This window comes from Leptidea sinapis, chromosome 19 (assembly GCF_905404315.1).
Source record: "Leptidea sinapis chromosome 19, ilLepSina1.1, whole genome shotgun sequence".
In the NCBI taxonomy this organism is placed as follows: domain Eukaryota; kingdom Metazoa; phylum Arthropoda; class Insecta; order Lepidoptera; family Pieridae; genus Leptidea; species Leptidea sinapis.
This window is the reverse complement of record NC_066283.1, coordinates 4910047-4928981: the sequence shown is the minus strand read 5'-3', so window position 1 is coordinate 4928981 and position 18935 is coordinate 4910047. Positions and strand designations below refer to the sequence as shown.

At 37.3% G+C, this 18935-nt stretch overlaps 1 protein-coding gene across 1 annotated transcript; it reads left to right on the top strand.

Moving 5' to 3' along the window:
- Positions 1-17752, top strand: LOC126969996 (myrosinase 1-like). The gene is made up of 11 exons (XM_050815669.1): positions 1-75; positions 1827-1945; positions 3000-3147; positions 4586-4752; positions 7379-7639; positions 9337-9434; positions 11043-11190; positions 13630-13793; positions 14530-14682; positions 16865-16956; positions 17597-17752. Exons 1-11 carry the CDS (start codon positions 47-49, stop codon positions 17730-17732), a joined length of 1515 nt encoding a protein of 504 aa, XP_050671626.1. The 5' UTR covers positions 1-46; the 3' UTR covers positions 17733-17752.
- Positions 17753-18935: the final 1183 nt, after the last annotated feature.

Sequence of the window (18935 nt, the reverse complement as noted above, 5' to 3'; positions counted from 1 at the left end):
TCTTTCTTTTATATCGCCATTCCATTGAGTGGGATCAGCTAATGAAATGTTTTTGTACAATTTCCTGTTATTTTGGTAAGTTACCTATGATAATTCTTATTATTATACAACTTACGCGTTGTGATATAGAAAGAAGGTAAAAACTAGCACTGTTATTATATTTTTGATTGTTTAAATTGTGTAAGCCAACCATCCATTATTTTTTTGTTAGTTTTAGTTACTTGCATACGTTTTTTTAATATATTATGGATCGAATGATAAAGGACTGTAATATTTATAATACCGGATACTTAGAATATTGACAAGCTACGTCAGGCTAAGGATTAAAGAGCTTTTGATATTATCTATCTGCAGTGAATCTGATTACTCGAACCCGCGCTCTTTCCAACTGAGCCAACAGTTCGAGTTACATAAAATCATAATCTTGTATGCTTTGTTCAACTCTCAGCTTGTGGCTTCATCTACAGGATCTACTTTACGATTGATAACCTGCTCAACCCCACAATATTGCATATTAGGAAATTGCGCTCTTTCAAATCTAAATGAGTGCGAGGTTCGAGTCCCGCATCGTTCATAGATTTTTTTTTTAATTTAATTTGTGTAATTAATCCCAGAAGTGAGGGTTACCACTATCAAAAATAACAAATTGTTTAGATACAATCTAATTAGGAAAAAGGATGCTAGGTATCAATTAAACTGAATTGGATTCTTTACTGGACAAACAACTCGCATTCTTGAAGCAGAATTACAAAAGGCCACAGAAGATAGGTATTGCTCTAGCTCTAACTGTTGGAATTATGGACAAGAAGAAAAGAAAGAAGAGAAAATGCTGGGTTAAAGAATACTTATTATATAAAACCAAGTTTTAAAAGAGTTGGTACCTTCTATACGATTAAATACTACTACGTTTCTTAATTTAAATATTCTTTTTCAACCGCCGCTGCAGCCGCTGCTAAAGCAATGAATATTCCTCCTCATAGACGTTAATATGTCCGTCAACTAAGGGCCATTTTTAATAACCTATCTATCCTTAGTTCTATTAACTAGAGGTAGAAAAATCTATCGTTTTGCGCTTGCTTACTTTTCAAAAACCTAATCTAATTTCAAGATAGAATCTTCTACCGAAGTTTTCTATTTGTCGTTAGGAGGATGGATAGTCTGCTAGTGATACACCTTACATACTGATTACTTTTTCTGCCATGAAGCAGTAATGTGTAAGCATTATTGTGTTTCGTTCTGAAAGGCGCCGTAGCTAGAGAAATTACTGGGTAAATAAGACTTAACCATCTTAAGTCTCAAGGTGACGAGCGCAATTGAAGTGCCGCTCAGAATTTTTGTGTTTTACAAGAATCTTGAGCGACACTGCATTTTAATGGGCAGGACGTATCAATTATCAGCAGCTGAACGTCCTGCTCGTCTCGTCCCTTATTGTCATTAAAAAAAGGCTGGTTCCACACACGTTGGAAAGGACCTTTCGTTACAAAGAGTATTTTATTATTAATTTTTTTAATTGATACGCCCTGCCCATACACACAACTGCACTCGTTACCTTGAGACATGAGATGTCAAGTCTCAGGTGCCCAGTAATTTCTCTAGCGGCGCCCTTCAGACCGAAACACAGTAATGCTTACACATTACTGCTTCACGGCAGAAATAGGCGCCGTTGTGGTACCAATAATCTAGCCGCCATTCTGTGCAAAGGAGGCTCCCACTGATACTGTTTATCATATAGGTAGTTTATCACAATATTTCACATTAGTTTAATTACAGACAGATCTAATGTGGTATAGATATAAATAAGTATTAACAGAGATGTCTATTACCAGGTTAGTATCTACGAGTTCGATACAGAACAGCACATCAACGAGTTACACATTTCCTAAGAACTTTAAATTTGGAGCTTCTACATCCGCTTACCAAACTGAAGGAGCTTGGGATGTTGACGGTAAGAAAACTGCTATTCAAATATTATCCAAATATCAGCTTTTTTGCACAAATTTTAGCCGAATTTTTAATTTTAATAATGTTCTCATAAATTGTAAAGGTAAAGAAAACATTGAAACAGAATCCTCGCCCGTGTACTGGGGATTCTATATGAAAAACCTTAGATTATAGATTGGTCTTCGCTGCGCTCCAACTAGATATCGCACTACCTAAGAACAATAGCTTTTTTATTACTGCAACTACTAGATGCTTGTGTGCGTGGAGCATCTTGACACTTGTAACATACGCTTCGTGTTATTTTACATTGAAATTAATAAAATACAAAATACTTACTGATGTTACGTGATCCCGGTGTCTTTCTTTTTGTTGTAGTATTATTAATACAAAGTTTTGCGACGCAACCCGGCATATGAGTTTCAAATATTAGCAAAGTTTAATAGAACATGTGGCACGTCAACGTCACACACTGTTTGAGACTGGCTCGAGTTCGCCCACTTGGGCGTAGTATTAGTTGCGGCACTTTGTGACTACGCCTGCGGTATACTTAGACCAATCCTGAAACTAAGTGAACAACATTTATTTTTCAGATTTGTATAGGTTACTTAAAATACGTATTTACCGTTTGACGTCATTAATTACGTTACGTTCAATGCCTTCTCTTACTTGTCATCAATAGGCGGTATGCGTTGATTGTAACAGAATGGATTTCAACCCTGTTTTCGACACGATAGACAGGACCTGGAAGAGCCCTCTTAATTATGCTATCACCCAGTTTTAAGCTATAGTCATAGGCGCGCTACATCATCATCAAAACTTTCTGATAATTAACAGTTTACTAAACATTTTAACAGTACGTAACGTTAGGTAAGTCTAGTGTAAGCCAAGGTTCATATCTGGGCCCTTTATATTATAAGAATTACAAGTTTCCGGATTTTTAATTGTACACAAACTAACATTCTGTAAATTTAAACACATTTTTAGGTTGAGGTGCAGAGAGAATTTTTCAGATGTTATTTCATAGTGTATAATCTTTTGATTTTGATTTTTCATATTAGGCAAAGGAGAAACTGAATGGGACTTTATCATTCACAATTTTTCAAACATAATAAAAGATAATGCTACAGCAGACGTGGCATCCGATTCATATAATCTCTGGGAAAAAGATGTACAAATCGCTAAGGAAATGGGACTTAATTTTTATAGGTAAGTTTGATCTTTACGAGTTAATTTATGTAACTATGAGATAGTCTAGTTCCTATTGTAGTATACATATGTGCTGTCAAGATAATGGTAAGAATTTTCATGGTGTTGAAGCCTGCCTCCCACACTCATTAATTTATTAGTAACCGTTTTTAATATACTGCTATTACATTGCGCGTTCCCCGAACAATGGAAGGAATCCATTGTTATCCCAGTATCCATTGTTGTCCCAGTAGTTATAGACCCATTAGTTCAATTAACTCTTTGGGTAAACTATACGAACGTCTTATTCTCGCGCGCTTCAAATATAATATCGCGGAGCAGAACATGATACCCGACCATCAGTTTGGTTTCAAGACTGCTCACTCGTGTCCCCAACAAGCCCACCGACTCACTGAGTATATTCTCAAACGAATCCAAAACCGTACAGTTACAGCGGCCGTATTTCTCGATGTCGCGAAAGCTTTCGACAAGGTATGGCATAACGGCTTAATCTTGAAGCTGTATGAACTGGATGTGCCAGACAGGCTCGTGCACATCATACGAGCCTACCTTACTGATCGAAGCTTCCGCTATCGTTTAGACGGAACGCTATCCTCGCCCCAACCCATCAGGTCGGGAGTGTCTCAGGGCTCAGTTCTGTCCCGACCCTCTTCTCACTCTTCACGGGTGACCTCCTGAAGCCTCACAAAGTGCAAATTGCACAATACGCGGACAACTCGGTTCTTTATTATGGCGCCACTCGGGGGTGCCTCGCGACTCATATAAGAGTGCTTCAGGCCGCCGTTGATGAACTAGAGACTGGTTCAGAAAATGGCGGATTGAATTCAATCTTGCTCGTTCTTCTCTAAGGAAATCTGCTTTCCGAACGAGTTGTAAGAAAAAAAAGACATATTTCAAGTATAATGCAAATTAACCTATGGAATAAAAAATATTTTTTGTTTGTTTGTTTGCTTGAAAAACTATCGTAAAATATATTTCAGTAGTTATTTGGTCCAAATATAACATAGTTACATTTTATATAAAACACAAGCGATCTCGCATTTCAAGGTCTATCAAGGTCAAGGGATTCTTCTTAGCCTTTCTTTTTTTACTTTTGTTTAAGAAAGAATATATTATAAAGTTAATTATAAAACCATAATCACCAACCACTTATAAATAAAATCAATTGTTTTCACTGAAAATACAAATTTATTCTAAAATATTACGGTTTTTAATATGTGTCGTGTGTGTAAAATAATAAAAAAATACAAAACACACAAAACACAAATGAATAATTCATGGATGGTCTAATAGCTAGTCTAATAGCCCTACTATAAGCATTATTTTGCTACACGTAAAATAAAATAAAGTTTCACTTCCGCACGCGAATTTTACGCGTGACGAGAGATACGAGTATTATCTCATATTTTTGAAATGTTAATTTAGGACATTTTTTCAGATTTTCTATTTCATGGTCTCGTATTCTTCCTACTGGATTCGCAAATGAAATAAATAATAAAGGAGTACAATTTTATGATAATTTAATTAATGCACTACTAGCTGCAGGAATCGAACCAGTTGTCACATTACATCATTTGGATTTGCCTCAAAATCTGCAAATACTTGGTAAGATTTTAACGACTATTAGTCTCATAACCTGCAAGAGTTTAGTAGAGAGAATTTGCTCCCCAACTATCCTCCGCGATACGTACGTTTTTGTAGCTTGACTACTATAATATTACGTAAAGATTTGTGGTGCTGCCGAAGAAGACCTCAAATATTGCAGTGAAAATGAACCTCAATTAATTGCAAAGATTGACGTGTGTTTGCATTTCTGGTGCTATAAATTGCAGCATTACTACTTACTTACCTTCCCGGAGCCTTTGCGTACCGCGGGGCCATATAGCACAATCGTAATAGGACGCCACGGTTCCATATGGAACAACAACGAAATCCACACGACCTCATTTGATTTCTGACCTTATTTTGTAATTAGATATTGCTTTTTTACTTTGAAATGTTATTACAATAAAAGTACGTTAAGTTCTGTACAAATCAAAACAAATATAATGGGATGTTAGCAATTTCTTGCCTCGCACAGCCACTTTGTGGAATCAACTACCGGCAGCGGTCTTCCCGAACAGATACGACTTAAGGACCTTCAAGAAAAAAGCATACTCCCACCTTAAAGGCCGGCAACGCATTTCTTGACACACCTGTTGTTGCGGATGTCCATGGGCGGTTGCCTCACCTCTCCCTATCCCGTGAGCCTCTTGCCCGTTTGCCACCTCTCATATAAAAAAAATAAATACAAAAGATAACGGTAAAAGGGTGCGGGGACTTCAGTCTTTATCGGCCGCTGACGTGATAGTGAAATACGCAGAAATTTGTTTTTTTTTTTTCGAAGTTTAACCCAATATTTGGTAAGTTGCTATTTTTATAATACATCTACCCCCTTATTCATAATGGTCCGCTAACTTTAAACAGCCGCTTAGGAGTGTTTTTTCTCATTCTGACTTAGGTCAATAGAAGAAGACAGAGTGAGAAATAGCAATGCTTTAAGTTAGCAGTTAAGGGGACTAGACTATATTTCCATTTATTTATAATAATATTTTATGTAGTCGTAGTATTGTAAATATAGTTATAAGATTTGTTTTGATTAAATAAATAATATTTTATAATAATTATAAGATATAATTTTGTGTTACTATAAAATCGACTAGAAAGAGCGTCTTTTCAAATTTAATAAGGAATTTGAATCGTCGTTTCCGGTTATTCTTTTATTTTGGAATATGTTGAAATATTTTTACTTTACTTAAAAAACTATTGCAAAATATATTTCAGCAGTTATTTTGTCCAAATATAGCAAGTTACATTTTAAAACATACACATGCAATCTCGCTCTTCATGGTCAATCACGGTCAAGGGATTCCTCTTAGTCTTTCTTATTTTAGTTTATTTAAAGCTTATTTTAGTTTTGTATTAGAAAGAGAATATAAAGATGATTATAATACCCTAAACACTTACAAATAAAACCAATTTTTTTAGTTAAAAATACTTGTTTATTCTAAAACATAACGGTATTTCAACTTGGTGTCGTGTGTGAATAAAAATTAAAATCAAAATGATTATTGAACTCATAACATGGATTAAGAATAGCTTAAGTTCCTTTATACACTTAATTTCTTAATAATAAATAATTAATATGAAACAGATAAAATTAAAATTAATACCAAATAAAAAACAATCAAATAATTAAAATCACACAAAAACAAGTCACACTAAGTAGAGAAATTCAATTCCAGACTGCTTTATCATTTAAATAATCTTGGATATTGTATTAGCCTTTGCTGCTTAATTTACTATTTGTGAAGGCTTTGAATTTGTTTATAGACATATTTACTATCTGTTCGGGGAGTTTATTATAGAAATTTATATATACATATAGACATTTAAAGAATTACTGACTTTATCGAGTCTTGTGGCAGGCATGGCAAGTCTACCCTTATTTCTAGTATTAATACTATGTAAATCACATAGTTTTGTGAAATTGTTTTTATTTCTTTGTACAAACATCAAATTCTCGTAAATGTACTGTGAGGCCACTGTCATAATACCTGTTTCTTTAAACTTATTCTTTAGCGACATTCTAGATCTCATTTTATGAATGGGTCTAACGGCTCTCTTCTGCAGCACAAATATCGTATTGATCTCGGCAGCATTACCCCACAAAAAGGTACTATAGCTCATAATCCTGTGGAAGTAACTGAAATATGCTATTCTGGCCGTATCTTTGTCAGTCAGTTCTCTTATTTTCTTAACCGCATATGCTGCAGAGCTTAATCTGTTTGCCAAGGCAGATATATGTTCACGCCAGTGAAGCTTCTAATCTAGAGTTATATCCAAGAACACTGTCTTATTTACAAGATCCAACATGTCTCCATTTAATTTAATATGTGGGTTAATCTTCTTTTTTTCTATTTGGTAATATGCGCCCTTCCCGTGCCCAAGCCACCAGCATCATTCCATCATGACGCTTGCCATATGGCTACCATTTGGCCCTAACACAGCTGGTGTACTAAGAGCGGCAAATGCCCTGCGGATGACTTCATTAATGCTGGCGTGACGACTGATACGGCCTGCCGATTGTAGGCTGGATAACCCGTGGCGCCCAAGAGCATCTACCTGAATCACATCTACATTGATGTGGTAATGGTAATTAATTTCAAATATACTAAAACTACTGTTTCAGGTGGCTGGACTAACCCTTACATAGTGGACTGGTTTTTGGACTACGCAAAACTAATATTCTCCTTCTATGCTGACAGAGTAAAGTATTGGCTGACAATGAATGAGCCTTATATATTTTGTGACGTATTCTATAAGGTTTATAACAGCCCGCCAATAGGTACCGATTCTATAGTTGCACCGTTTATTTGCTCCAAAAATGCTATGGTGGCCCATGCTTTAGCGTACAGATACTACCAAAGAGTATTCAAAGCAAAGTATAACGGTATGTAATATAATATCTCTATTATATAAATAGTTGATAAGACTAATAATGCCAGTTGCACTAAGTTAGACACTTCTTTTCACTAACCTCTCACTCTAGTTTTTTTTTTTATGGCAGAAGGACAAACGAGCGTACGGGTCACCTGGTGTTAAGTGATCACCGCCGCCCACATTCTCTTGCAATGACAGAGAAAACACCAGAGCGTTGTCGGCCCTTTAAAAATTTTAGCTTATTTTAAAGGTATCCATGTCATATAACCCTGGAAACGCCGCACAAGGAAGCTCATTCCATAGCTTGAAGATAGTTCCTTGAAAGCCGCACTGTGGAGTAACGCCACACATCCAGATGGTGGGGGTGATATCCTAATTTGAGCCGTGTCGTGCGAAGGTGGAATTCAGTGGCAGTAATCAGGTCAAACAGCTCTTCGGAAAACTCCCCACGGGGAGTTTTTACCGTTTTTATCACGATAAAAGCGGTAAGTAAAAGACACACAATTAAACGACGTCGTTACGCAACGCTAAGCTATCTGGCCGTTCATAGAGCACTGGGTCTCCGATAATTCGAGCAGCTCTAATTTCCTACCATCACATCTTTCAAATAAGCTACGAGCCGCAGCACCTGTTGTCGGAAGGTGTAATTTACCCAATCTGTCGGTAAGTAAGCGGAGGTGTTCTTCTTTTAATTCGTAGATTCCTGTTCTATTCACCTAAGTGACCTTTTATCTCTTACAGTCCACTAAAACTCCCTGGTACAACTACCCTGCCGTGGTTTTGTATCATAAGTTATTAATTATGAGTAACTGAAACACTATTTTCTTTATTATAAATAATAAGCGTTTAAAAACCCCAGGTACAAGATTAAGCACAACTTCTTGCCTCTAACAGTATGATTTATCATTTAATAGCCTGAGTGCGGTCGTTTTGACGGTGTGTAGGTGTTTTGGTGCTTGAAGTATCTGGATGCCTGATTGTATTACTATTTAGACCTTTGTAATTTGGATCCGTTGTGTCCAACGCCGCAACTCAGATCTGATACGTCTGTTGCTTGTAGACATCTGCTGCTTTAAAAGACGCATTAAACCAGCAAACCGTTACTCTTAATGAAAAGATCCATGAGTTGTAGTATGGAATCAGCCACTGTAACGCCACAAACACTGGGTTGAAAACAACCACTAATGTAGGACATAAAATAAGGAACGCAAGCAATCCCGATACCCCTGGTCTTCTGTGACATATGCGTTTGAAGAGCACACTCTTGACCATGCAATGGTTGGACGTCCCCAGAGAGGCGTGGTCACATAAGTGGTATTTTTCGGGATGAGTTTTCACCAGAGGATCCATAAGGGAAGACATTTTGTGGTGGTCCAAGTCCTAGCCACGTGGTTGACTCAACTTATTGGGATAGACCATACGCAGAATGATAATACATTGTAACCATAATATATTTACCACAAAAAGATAGCTAAGTTTCTTGGGCCAGTTCTTCTTAGGGCTGAGGCATACTTTTCGAATGGGTGGTAGTTTGTGACTTCCAATAAGTGATATCATATCTTATTTTCAAAACAAATAAGTATTTAAATTTGAAAATCCTAGTGTTTTTACTACTTCTACAGATAATAATATTCTTACAAATTACTTACCTTGGACCTTTCTAAAGTTATAAATTACTATTGCTTATAGGGTTTCATCTCCTTGCAGGTTTAATATCATATTCAAAAGCATTCATATGGGTAGAAGCTGCTGATCCTACAAATGTTCGTGAAAAAGAAATTGCTGAATTGGTTTTACAATATTATGTACGTCGTTTTGTTGTTTTATTATATTATATCAAGTATATAAAATGTTAAAATATATGTATTTATCTTCGCAAAGACAAGTGATATGTATTCTGCAGTGGATATAAAGAATAAAGTAAAGGTGCCAAACAATCTTAATCTTCATACCTCGAATGATGCACAAAGTCTTCAATGGTCAATATCATCTGATTAATGCTAGCGATCTTGTTAAAGATTAAGATGAAAATAGTACTTGCAATTTGAAAAGAATTTACTAAGAGGCTGTAACGGCCTTACAAATAAACTTAGTAACTCGGTACAAATAAAGTGATACCTGAGAATAAATCAATATGCAAAATGTTGACTATGTCAACACAATGATAATTCTGTAGTTTTCCTAATGTCAAGAAGCCTTGCAAATAAACGCGGGTAAAACGTTATACGTCCGAATAAGGCTAGGGTTACTATGGATGCGAGTTCTGACGAAAATTTGTTCTGACGAGTTCTGACGGATTCGTCAGAAGAAATAAACGCCTGGTATCCAATGACAGTGTTTACACTGGCAACGACGAACACATCAGAACATGCACGACGTCGTCAGAACCAATCGAGCGTTCAAACGAGTTTGATTTTTTCGCACGACCTGCGTCTGCGAATTTCGAGCGATTTGCTTTCCACCATGGATCACGATAAATTGATCAGTGTGATTGATGATAAATTGAACAGGTGTTTGTGGTATATGAAAGACAAAAATTATCACAACAGATATATTTCTCGGCAAAAGTGGGAGAAAGTTGCTACAGAACTCAACACTCTACATTTTGAACTATCCTTTGTCGTCTCTTATAGAAAATAACTCGTTGACATGCTCTGTCTTTCCACCATTTAACAATAATAATTTAAATAATGGACTTTGAAGAAAATCAAATTCATCAAATTCGTTCATCTTCGCTGGACAGCAGAAACGAACTGACTATCAGAATAACAGAAAACGCACACAGTGTAAACGCCTTGTTCTGACGAGGATTTCGAACGTACTCGTCAGAACAAATCTTCGTCAGAACTTGCATCCATAGTTACCCTAGCCTAAACCAATCATAAGCGAAATGTTTATTTTTAAAAGTTTTACATATTATTGGCTCATTCTCAGGTATTTATACCAAGTTTAACATAACCGTAAAACAACAAACAATTATGCAAGAAACAATAACGTTATAGAAAGTGAAACACTGCAAGATTAGGTTTACACTTTAGTTTGCGTAATTATTGTCAATTTTTACATTGTGGTTTGGTTTTGAAAATTGCAACATAATTAACTCGAGAAAATATTGGCGCCATGTTTTTTACGATTTTCGCTCTGGATTAAGTCTACAAGAAAGTTGCCAGAGACTTCTTCAATTGGCAATCGATAATAAAGCATCATCTCGTATCTCGCTATTTTGAGTATTAGAACAACAACTCAAATATTTGCATGCGAATAGTACGGTTTTGTGAAGTATGAAGACCCTCAATTAAATTAAAACATCGCTTTGTTTTTTTTACAGTCTTATAAGCGTACTCTATATACACTAGAGCAAAAAATTGGCAAATTAGTAAAAATAATTGTTTTTTTTTTTTTAAATTTTTCAGAATGGTCGATTTTTATACCCGATACATTCAAAGAGAGGAGGCTGGCCTGCATCTGTTGAGAAATTCATTCACGATATAAGTTTGGCGCGAGGTTTAAATAGGTCTGCTTTACCTCCCTTTACTAAAGCTGAAAAGAAATTGATAAAAGGTGAGTATCCATCCCATAATAATATATTTTTTAATGGAAATAAGGGACAAGACGAGCAGGACGTTCAGCTGATGGTAATTGATACGCCCTGCCCATTACAATGCAATGCCGCTCAGGATTCTTGAAAAACCCCAAAAATTCTGAACGGCACTACAACTGCGCTCGTCACCTTGAGACATAAGATGTTAAGTCTTATTTGCCCTGTAATTTCACTAGCTACGGCGCCCTTCAGACCGAAACACAGTAATGCTTACACATTACTGCTTCACGGCAAAAATAGGCGCCGTTGTGGTACCCATAATCTAGTGGGCATCCTGTGCAAAGGAGCCTTCCACTGGTAATATTAATAAAGCCTTTTATTCCGAACTTTCATATATGTTGAACTTATTAATATCATCATATCATCATCATTTCAGCAGGAAGACGTCCACTGCTGGACAAAGGCCTCCCCCAAAGATTGTCATTACGATCGGTCCTGCGCTTACCTTCAACCTATTTCGCCGATCTTGACCAGATCTTCGGTCCATTTTGTGGGGGGCCTACTAACACTACGTCTTCCGGTGCGTGGTCGCCATTCGAGATCTTTATTCCCCTAACGGCTATCTGTTCGTCGAGCTACCACTGCCCTGCCCACTACCACTTCAGTTTCGCAATCATTAGGGTTTTGTCGGTGACTTTGGTTCTCCTACGGATCTCCTCATTTCTGATTCGATCTCGTAGGGAAACGATATCCGAGGATATCCCTCTTCATTGCCCGCTGAGCGACAATGAGCTTCCTCATAAAGCCCATAGTTAGCGACCACGTCTGCGTTCCGTATGTCATCACTAATATTTGGGTTACTATATCTATAATGTCTCTCAGCTCGGTGTGACTTGTGGCATAGACCTCCTCCAACTATTTTCTATCTGCTGCCACTCTTAGCCAAAGGGGACCTAAGTTCATTTTCAGCCCGTCTCCTCATCTTCTCACTTCTCGACCTCGGCTCCTACGCCTATCTCATGGGAACCAGACCCTGTTTGCTCCATTTTTCTTGCTGACAACGGAGCAAATATCCAGTCCATCTCCGTTTTAGTTTGTTGACACGTTGTAGAATGTCTGTAAATTTTGTTTATGCCTGATGTATATATTTCTGACTTTGTCTTTTAGCTTTAGCCCTAGAATACTCCTTATCATAGCTCTTTGAAATATTGTTCCCAAAATATTTAGTTCAAATGCATCCCATACCTATACACAAATTTATAAGAAAATTTATTGAAGTAGGCATTACTTTGCGGAAATCCATAATTATACAAATGATTTAATTTTTTTTAGTGTTAATTCCGCCAATAGTTGTTTTTAAACAATTCGACACGTGTTTCGCCTCTACACGAGGCATCCTCAGGACGTGTTGTCTCGCCAAAATCTGGCACGAGACTGAGTCAAATGAGCCTGAAGCCGCTCTTAAATCATTTGTATACAAATTTATAGTATAATTCCATTTTAACGCAGTCTTATTTCACTACTATATACACTGAAACTGCTAGAGCACCCAAAACCATGTCTTATTACCAATCACACATACAGACACAATGTCCGTCATATGATAATATGACATATGACAATAAAATTTGTCCAAAATTGGTCCAAGCAGATTTATCCGGTTCTGCAGATAAATATCCGGCATCTTTGCTTGTTGAGGCTGCTTTTGACAATCTTTTGTTCATTTGTTTATTCGTAAATATAACGGTTTTTCAACTTTGTGTCGTGTGTGTTATATAAAATAAAACACAATACGAATAATTGTTGCAATATCTTATAGCTGGTTTCGATAGCTTTAATATTCATTGATATTATCTTTTCTTTTGCTATACCTACGTAAAATAATACGCATAGATACACTTTAGCGCGCGTAAAATTCTCACGCGAAATTCGCACGGTAATCAACCGATTTGAAGCTCGGAAGAGGGATCGATTCGCGAAGGGTTAAAGAAAAATAAATTTAATTTTCAGTTGTTTATATAACTTGTACCAAAACGTATTGACGCGAAATTCGAACCCACGCCTCTCGGGTACGTCCAAGCGCTGTTACCAACTAAACCAACAATTCACATGCCACATGAGCCGTAATTCGAGCGAGGGATATCACTTAAAAATAACAATACGTGGCTACCTACTTGTATAAAATTTATTCAAAGCATTTTACATTATTATATTACATTTATTCAAATGTTGTGAGAACAACCAGATACAGACTTAGACTTAGTCCCGTGCCAGAATTGAACAGAAACACGTGTCAAACTGATTGAAGACGAATCTTAGGGAAATTTAGACTCAAGAGGGCTCACAACAATTGGATAAATATGGATTTCCGCAAAATAACGCCTATTTCAATGAATTAATGAATTATGCATTACATTTATTTATTTTATTCTATTATATTTATATATTTTAATTTGCAGGTTCTGCTGATTACGTGGCTCTGAATTATTACCAAGGTTTAAAATTGAAATTGACATCATCAAATAGCTCTCAACTCCTTACTCCCTTCAATTACGCAAAATTGTACGTTGTGGGTGAATCCGATTTAGAAGGAGCATATAGCACCCCATGGTTAAATCATAATGTAAGTATAACACATCTTCAGGAACGTACGCAGACACTAGGGTTTTACCAGTTGGAGGCTCCTTTGTACAGGAAGCCGACTAGATTATGGGTACCACGACGGCGCCTATTTCTGCCGTGAAGCAATAATGTGTAAACATTACTGTGCTTCGGTCTGAACGGCGCCGTGGCTAGTGAAATTACTTGGCAAATGAGATTTAACATCTTATGTGCAATTGTAGTGCCGCTCAGAATTTTTGGGTTTTTCAAGAATCGTGAGCGGCACTGCATTGTAATGGGTAGGGCGTATCAATTACCATCAGCTGAGCGTCCTGCTCGTCTCGTCCCTTATTTTCATAAAGAAAGAGTCATGCGAATCATCGTTCATGTCCAATGTTGAGACGTGAAATAATGGCATGATGACAGGCTGGTGCTGTAAGCAGGGTTCCCTAGCCAAATGGCAAAAAACCCTTATGGATTCGTCATGTCTGTCCGTCTGACTGTCGGTCCGCATGTCAAAGCCACTTTTGTCCTAAACTATAAGAACTATACTGTTGAAACTGGGTAAGTAGATGTATTCTGTAAACCGCAATAGGCGCCATTGTTACCCATAATCTAGCCGTCATCCTGTGCAAAGGAGCCTCCCTTTGGTAAATGCCCTGAGTCGCCTAGTTCATACGTACAGTTAGATAGAAACCCTAATGATGATCAAGCAAAATTGTTATTCAAATATATTAATTTATTAAATTCTTTTTCAGGTATATCCCCTCGGTATGAGAAAAGCAGCTTCGTGGATTAATCAGCAATACGGTAAATGGGATATATTGATTACTGAGAATGGATACGGGGGTATTGATAAAACTTTAACAGATAATACCAGAATTCAGGCCATGCGGGATAATCTTGAGCAGGTAAATTAAAAAAAAAACTATCTTCACTATTTCTTCTGCATATCAATCATAACGTGCTGCATATATTGAACGCGTGCTCTAGAGAAGAGAAATTCTTGTAATTTACTGGATTTTTAATGAAATTATACTTTCGGAATTATATGGATTTTTCGTATGATTTACACAGATATTTATCAGTCGCGAAAGACTAATCAAAAGGATGGCTCGTACTGATTACCAATCTATTGCTAGCTAAAAAGCACCTTATTAGTGGACAGCTAAAGTAGATATTTATGGATAAGATTTCAGTAAAAGCGACTTCTGTACTAGTACTCTATATTCTGTGACTATATCAAACAAAGTAAATAATTTCTACAATTTATTTACGAATCCATGTCGTCAATAAATCGAACAACATTCAATATCTACTGTGGTTGCCAGAAAGAGAAGACCAGTGAGGTGAGTTTTAGGCAACTTTTTTCAAGAAGCATGTAATCCAGCCTTCCTTCAGCAACTTTTTTCAAGAGCCATGTAATTCAACGTCCTATCAGGGGTCACTTTGGAGTGAGCTTGGTTTCCATCCTTGGATTGTGTTTCTGCCACACGGATGTCATCCGCGCGCCTACATGCTAGCGAATCAGTCGCGAGTCGTCTTTTGGCGTGAAAATATCGTATGATGTTGTAGGTATTGGCTCAAAATTTGTCCAAACTTTAAGCCCACTACCTGTTACAGCACAGCTGTCTTTGCTAGATGTAATCCGTCGGCTAAACGGATGTAATTTATACTCTCCAGCCACGGATGGAATCACGCACCCACAATCGGTGGTCACACCAATATTTGGATGACATCTGCAGTCTACATGGATCAAGCAAGGTCACCCCTGATGTGACGCTAGATTACATTCGTCTAGAAAAGGTTTTATAGGACGAAAATTAAGCCCCACATAGAGAACTATTTTGTGTAAAAATCATGATTCATCAACAATTCCAGTCATCCGATTGGTTTAGCTCTTTGTCGTTGGCACATATGGCACTAAGTGTTCCGAAAAAAATTCTGCAAAATGTTAAAAATGACCATATGATTACCTTCAAAAGTACAAACTAAGCCTAGAATAAAATGTCGCCTAAATAAGCACCTCACAATTGTTAGAATAAAAAAGAAAGACTTGCAGATTTTGCCTTGAGGCTGATGAAACGCCTCTTCATCTCCTCTGCAATTGTGGCCCACTAATAACAATATATATAACTAATAAAAATAAAAATTATGACATGTACAGCAGGATCTCTATAATCCGAACCGCTTAAAATCCGAACACCTCTGTAATTCGAACGCGCTAAGTAAATAAATGCCTTGTATTCGCACACCAAGTAAACATTCGTGAGCCAGGAAAAACGCTGTTACGTAAACAGCGAGACAAAGCTTTTTATTAACCATGCAGTACGTTCCAACAAACTAAAATATTGGAATTCCTTAAAAAAATTAATGGATATACATAAAATATCACAATATTATTTGTTTTATTTCATAAAAACAACCTCTAGATTCTCTGCATCATCATCAACCGGAAAAATTCCACTGCTGGACAAAAGGGAGGCCCAAACATCTCCACGACGGTCGGTCTTGCGCTGCCCTCATCCAATGTATTCCGGCGATATTGACCAGATCATCCATCTTTAAGGGGGCCTACCAACACTGCGTCTTCTGGTACGTACGTACGTACGCCATTCGAGCACTTTACTGCCCCATCAGCCATCTGTACATCTTGCCCTGCCTACTGCCACGTTAGTTTCGCAATCATTTGGGCTTTTGCTTCTCCTATTGATCTTCTCATTTCTGATTCGATCTCGCAGGCAAACTCCGACTCATAGCCCTCTCCATTGCCCTCTGAGCGACCATGAGCTTTTTCATTAAGCACATAGTTAGCAACCACGTCTGCGTACCGTAAGTGATCACTGGCAACACACACTGTTTGAAAACCTTCGTCTCCAAAAATGCAAACGCTCCAGGAAACTGAACAGGGCTAAATCGGAGTTTGGATTAAAGACGTCATTCTGTATAAAAACCTATATAGTTTGTCTGCTACTATGCACAACGTTTAAAGCAAAAGGAATCTACACAAGTTAAATTATCATACGTATTGGTTTCTAATTCGACAACATTTTAGAATATAAACTCGTTAATTTTATTTTATTTCATTTTTAGATTCTACTATCGATACACGAAGATCATAATAACATTATTGGATACGGCTATTGGTCAATGATTGATGTGTTTGCATTCGCTAATGGATACAAGTAAGTGATTCGATTTTTTAATAGTAATTGCCTTCTTACTTGATTGTTCTCGTCATCTTCACCCACTACCGCAAGAGGAATTGCTGAATTTAGTAGTCCTAATACTTCAAATTTCAAGTGTTTATTGTTAATAATATAAAAAGATCACACAGATAACTTCATATTACTTCATATTACTTCATAGGCTCGCAATCCTTACGATGTAAATTGAATTAATTTTCAAGATGACAACAGACATAGAAAGCAAGCGTGTGTTCAGACACGCTTGCTTTCTACACGTGTAACACTGCCATGAATCTTTTCATGAGGTTATTAAATGTATTATATAATTGAAAGAGTCATGTGCGGAAAATTTGGTTAACATTTGAAACTTGAACTGAACCTTTCGTTCATTGTATTGCAACACTGAACACACGCTGTCTTTCTACACGTATAACAGTGCCATGAATCTTTTCATGAGGTTATTGAATGTAATTATTACTTATGAGAGTCTTGAAAGAAAGAAAGATTCAGAGAGTAATGTGCGGAAAATTTAGTTAACATTTTAAACTTGAACTGAGCCTTTTGTTCGGGGTGTTATGTTGTATTAACTCTTATTAATGTGAATCCTACCTGATCTTATCCGATTTTGTAATTCCAGTGTATCTTTCGGTCTGTGGGACGTAGACTTCAACGATCCAGAACGACCGCGGACAGCCCGGGACTCCGCGCGATACTTCACATGCATCACACAGAATAGACAACTGGAGCCTTGCGATGACTTAGTTAAAGGATAATAAAGCTATTGACTATATAATATGTATTTTATTTTTTAGCTCAGAATATATTTTACGCTTATTTACGTTACAGTTAAAAATAAAAAAATACTACATTTGAATTTGGAATCTGTCATTTTTATCTGATTGTTCATTGAGTTTTCTCATTTTGGCGCCACCACATTGTACAATATTTTGCGATATTAAAATGGAATCGGCTGATGAAGAGAACCGATTCGCTGTGATTGCAATACACAAAGTAGGTATGGATACAAGATCCAAATGCTGTTTTAGAAACTCCATACGCTTGGTATTAGTAAAATGTTTGTGTACCGGGCTATTAATAGTTACAATGAGACCTCCTCTGTTTGTGACCGAAAAGATCTGGCCATCCACGAAGTGGTCGTACGAAAAAGGTGGTCAAAGCAGTAAGGGAAAGAATTTGAAGAAATCCTGTCCGAAAGTAAAATAAAAAGATTTTATCTCGGGAGATGAAGATAGCATCTAAAACCATGTCGCGTATTGTACTGGTCATTTCTTACCTGATTTTTAAATTTTCATATTTTAAAGATGAATAGGGTGGTAAAATCAAAAGAACTATTGAAGCGGTACGCAAATGGAGGTCACAGAAAAATTTTGTTTACGGATGAGAATTTTTTTAACAATTAAGCACATTAACATTTTTTTATGGAATAGGAGGACAAACGAGCGTACGGGTCACCTGGTGTTAAGTGATCACCGCCGCCCACATTCTTTTGCAACACCAGAGGAATTACAAGAGCGTTGCCGGCCTTTAAGGAAGGTGTACGCGCTGTTTTTGAAGGTACCCATGTCGTATCTTCCCGGAAACACCGCACAAGGAAGCTCATTCCACAGCTTTGTAGTACGTGGAAGAAAGCTTCTTGAAAACCGCACTGTGGAGGACCGCCACACATCCAGATGGTGGGGATGATATCCTAACTTGTGGCGTGTCGTGCGAAGGTGGAATTCGGCGACAGGAATCAGGTTAAACAGCCTTTCGGAACACTCCCCGTGATAAATGTGGTAGAAAACACACAATGAAGCGACGTCTCTACGCAATGCCAAGTGATCCAGCCGTTCATAGAGCGCAATTTGAGCTGCTCTGCGTCGCACGCGGTCAAATGGATCGAGCTGATACTGGGGTGCGCCATATCAGAGATGACAGCAATACTCCATGTGTGGCCGGACCTCCCCTTGTAGAGC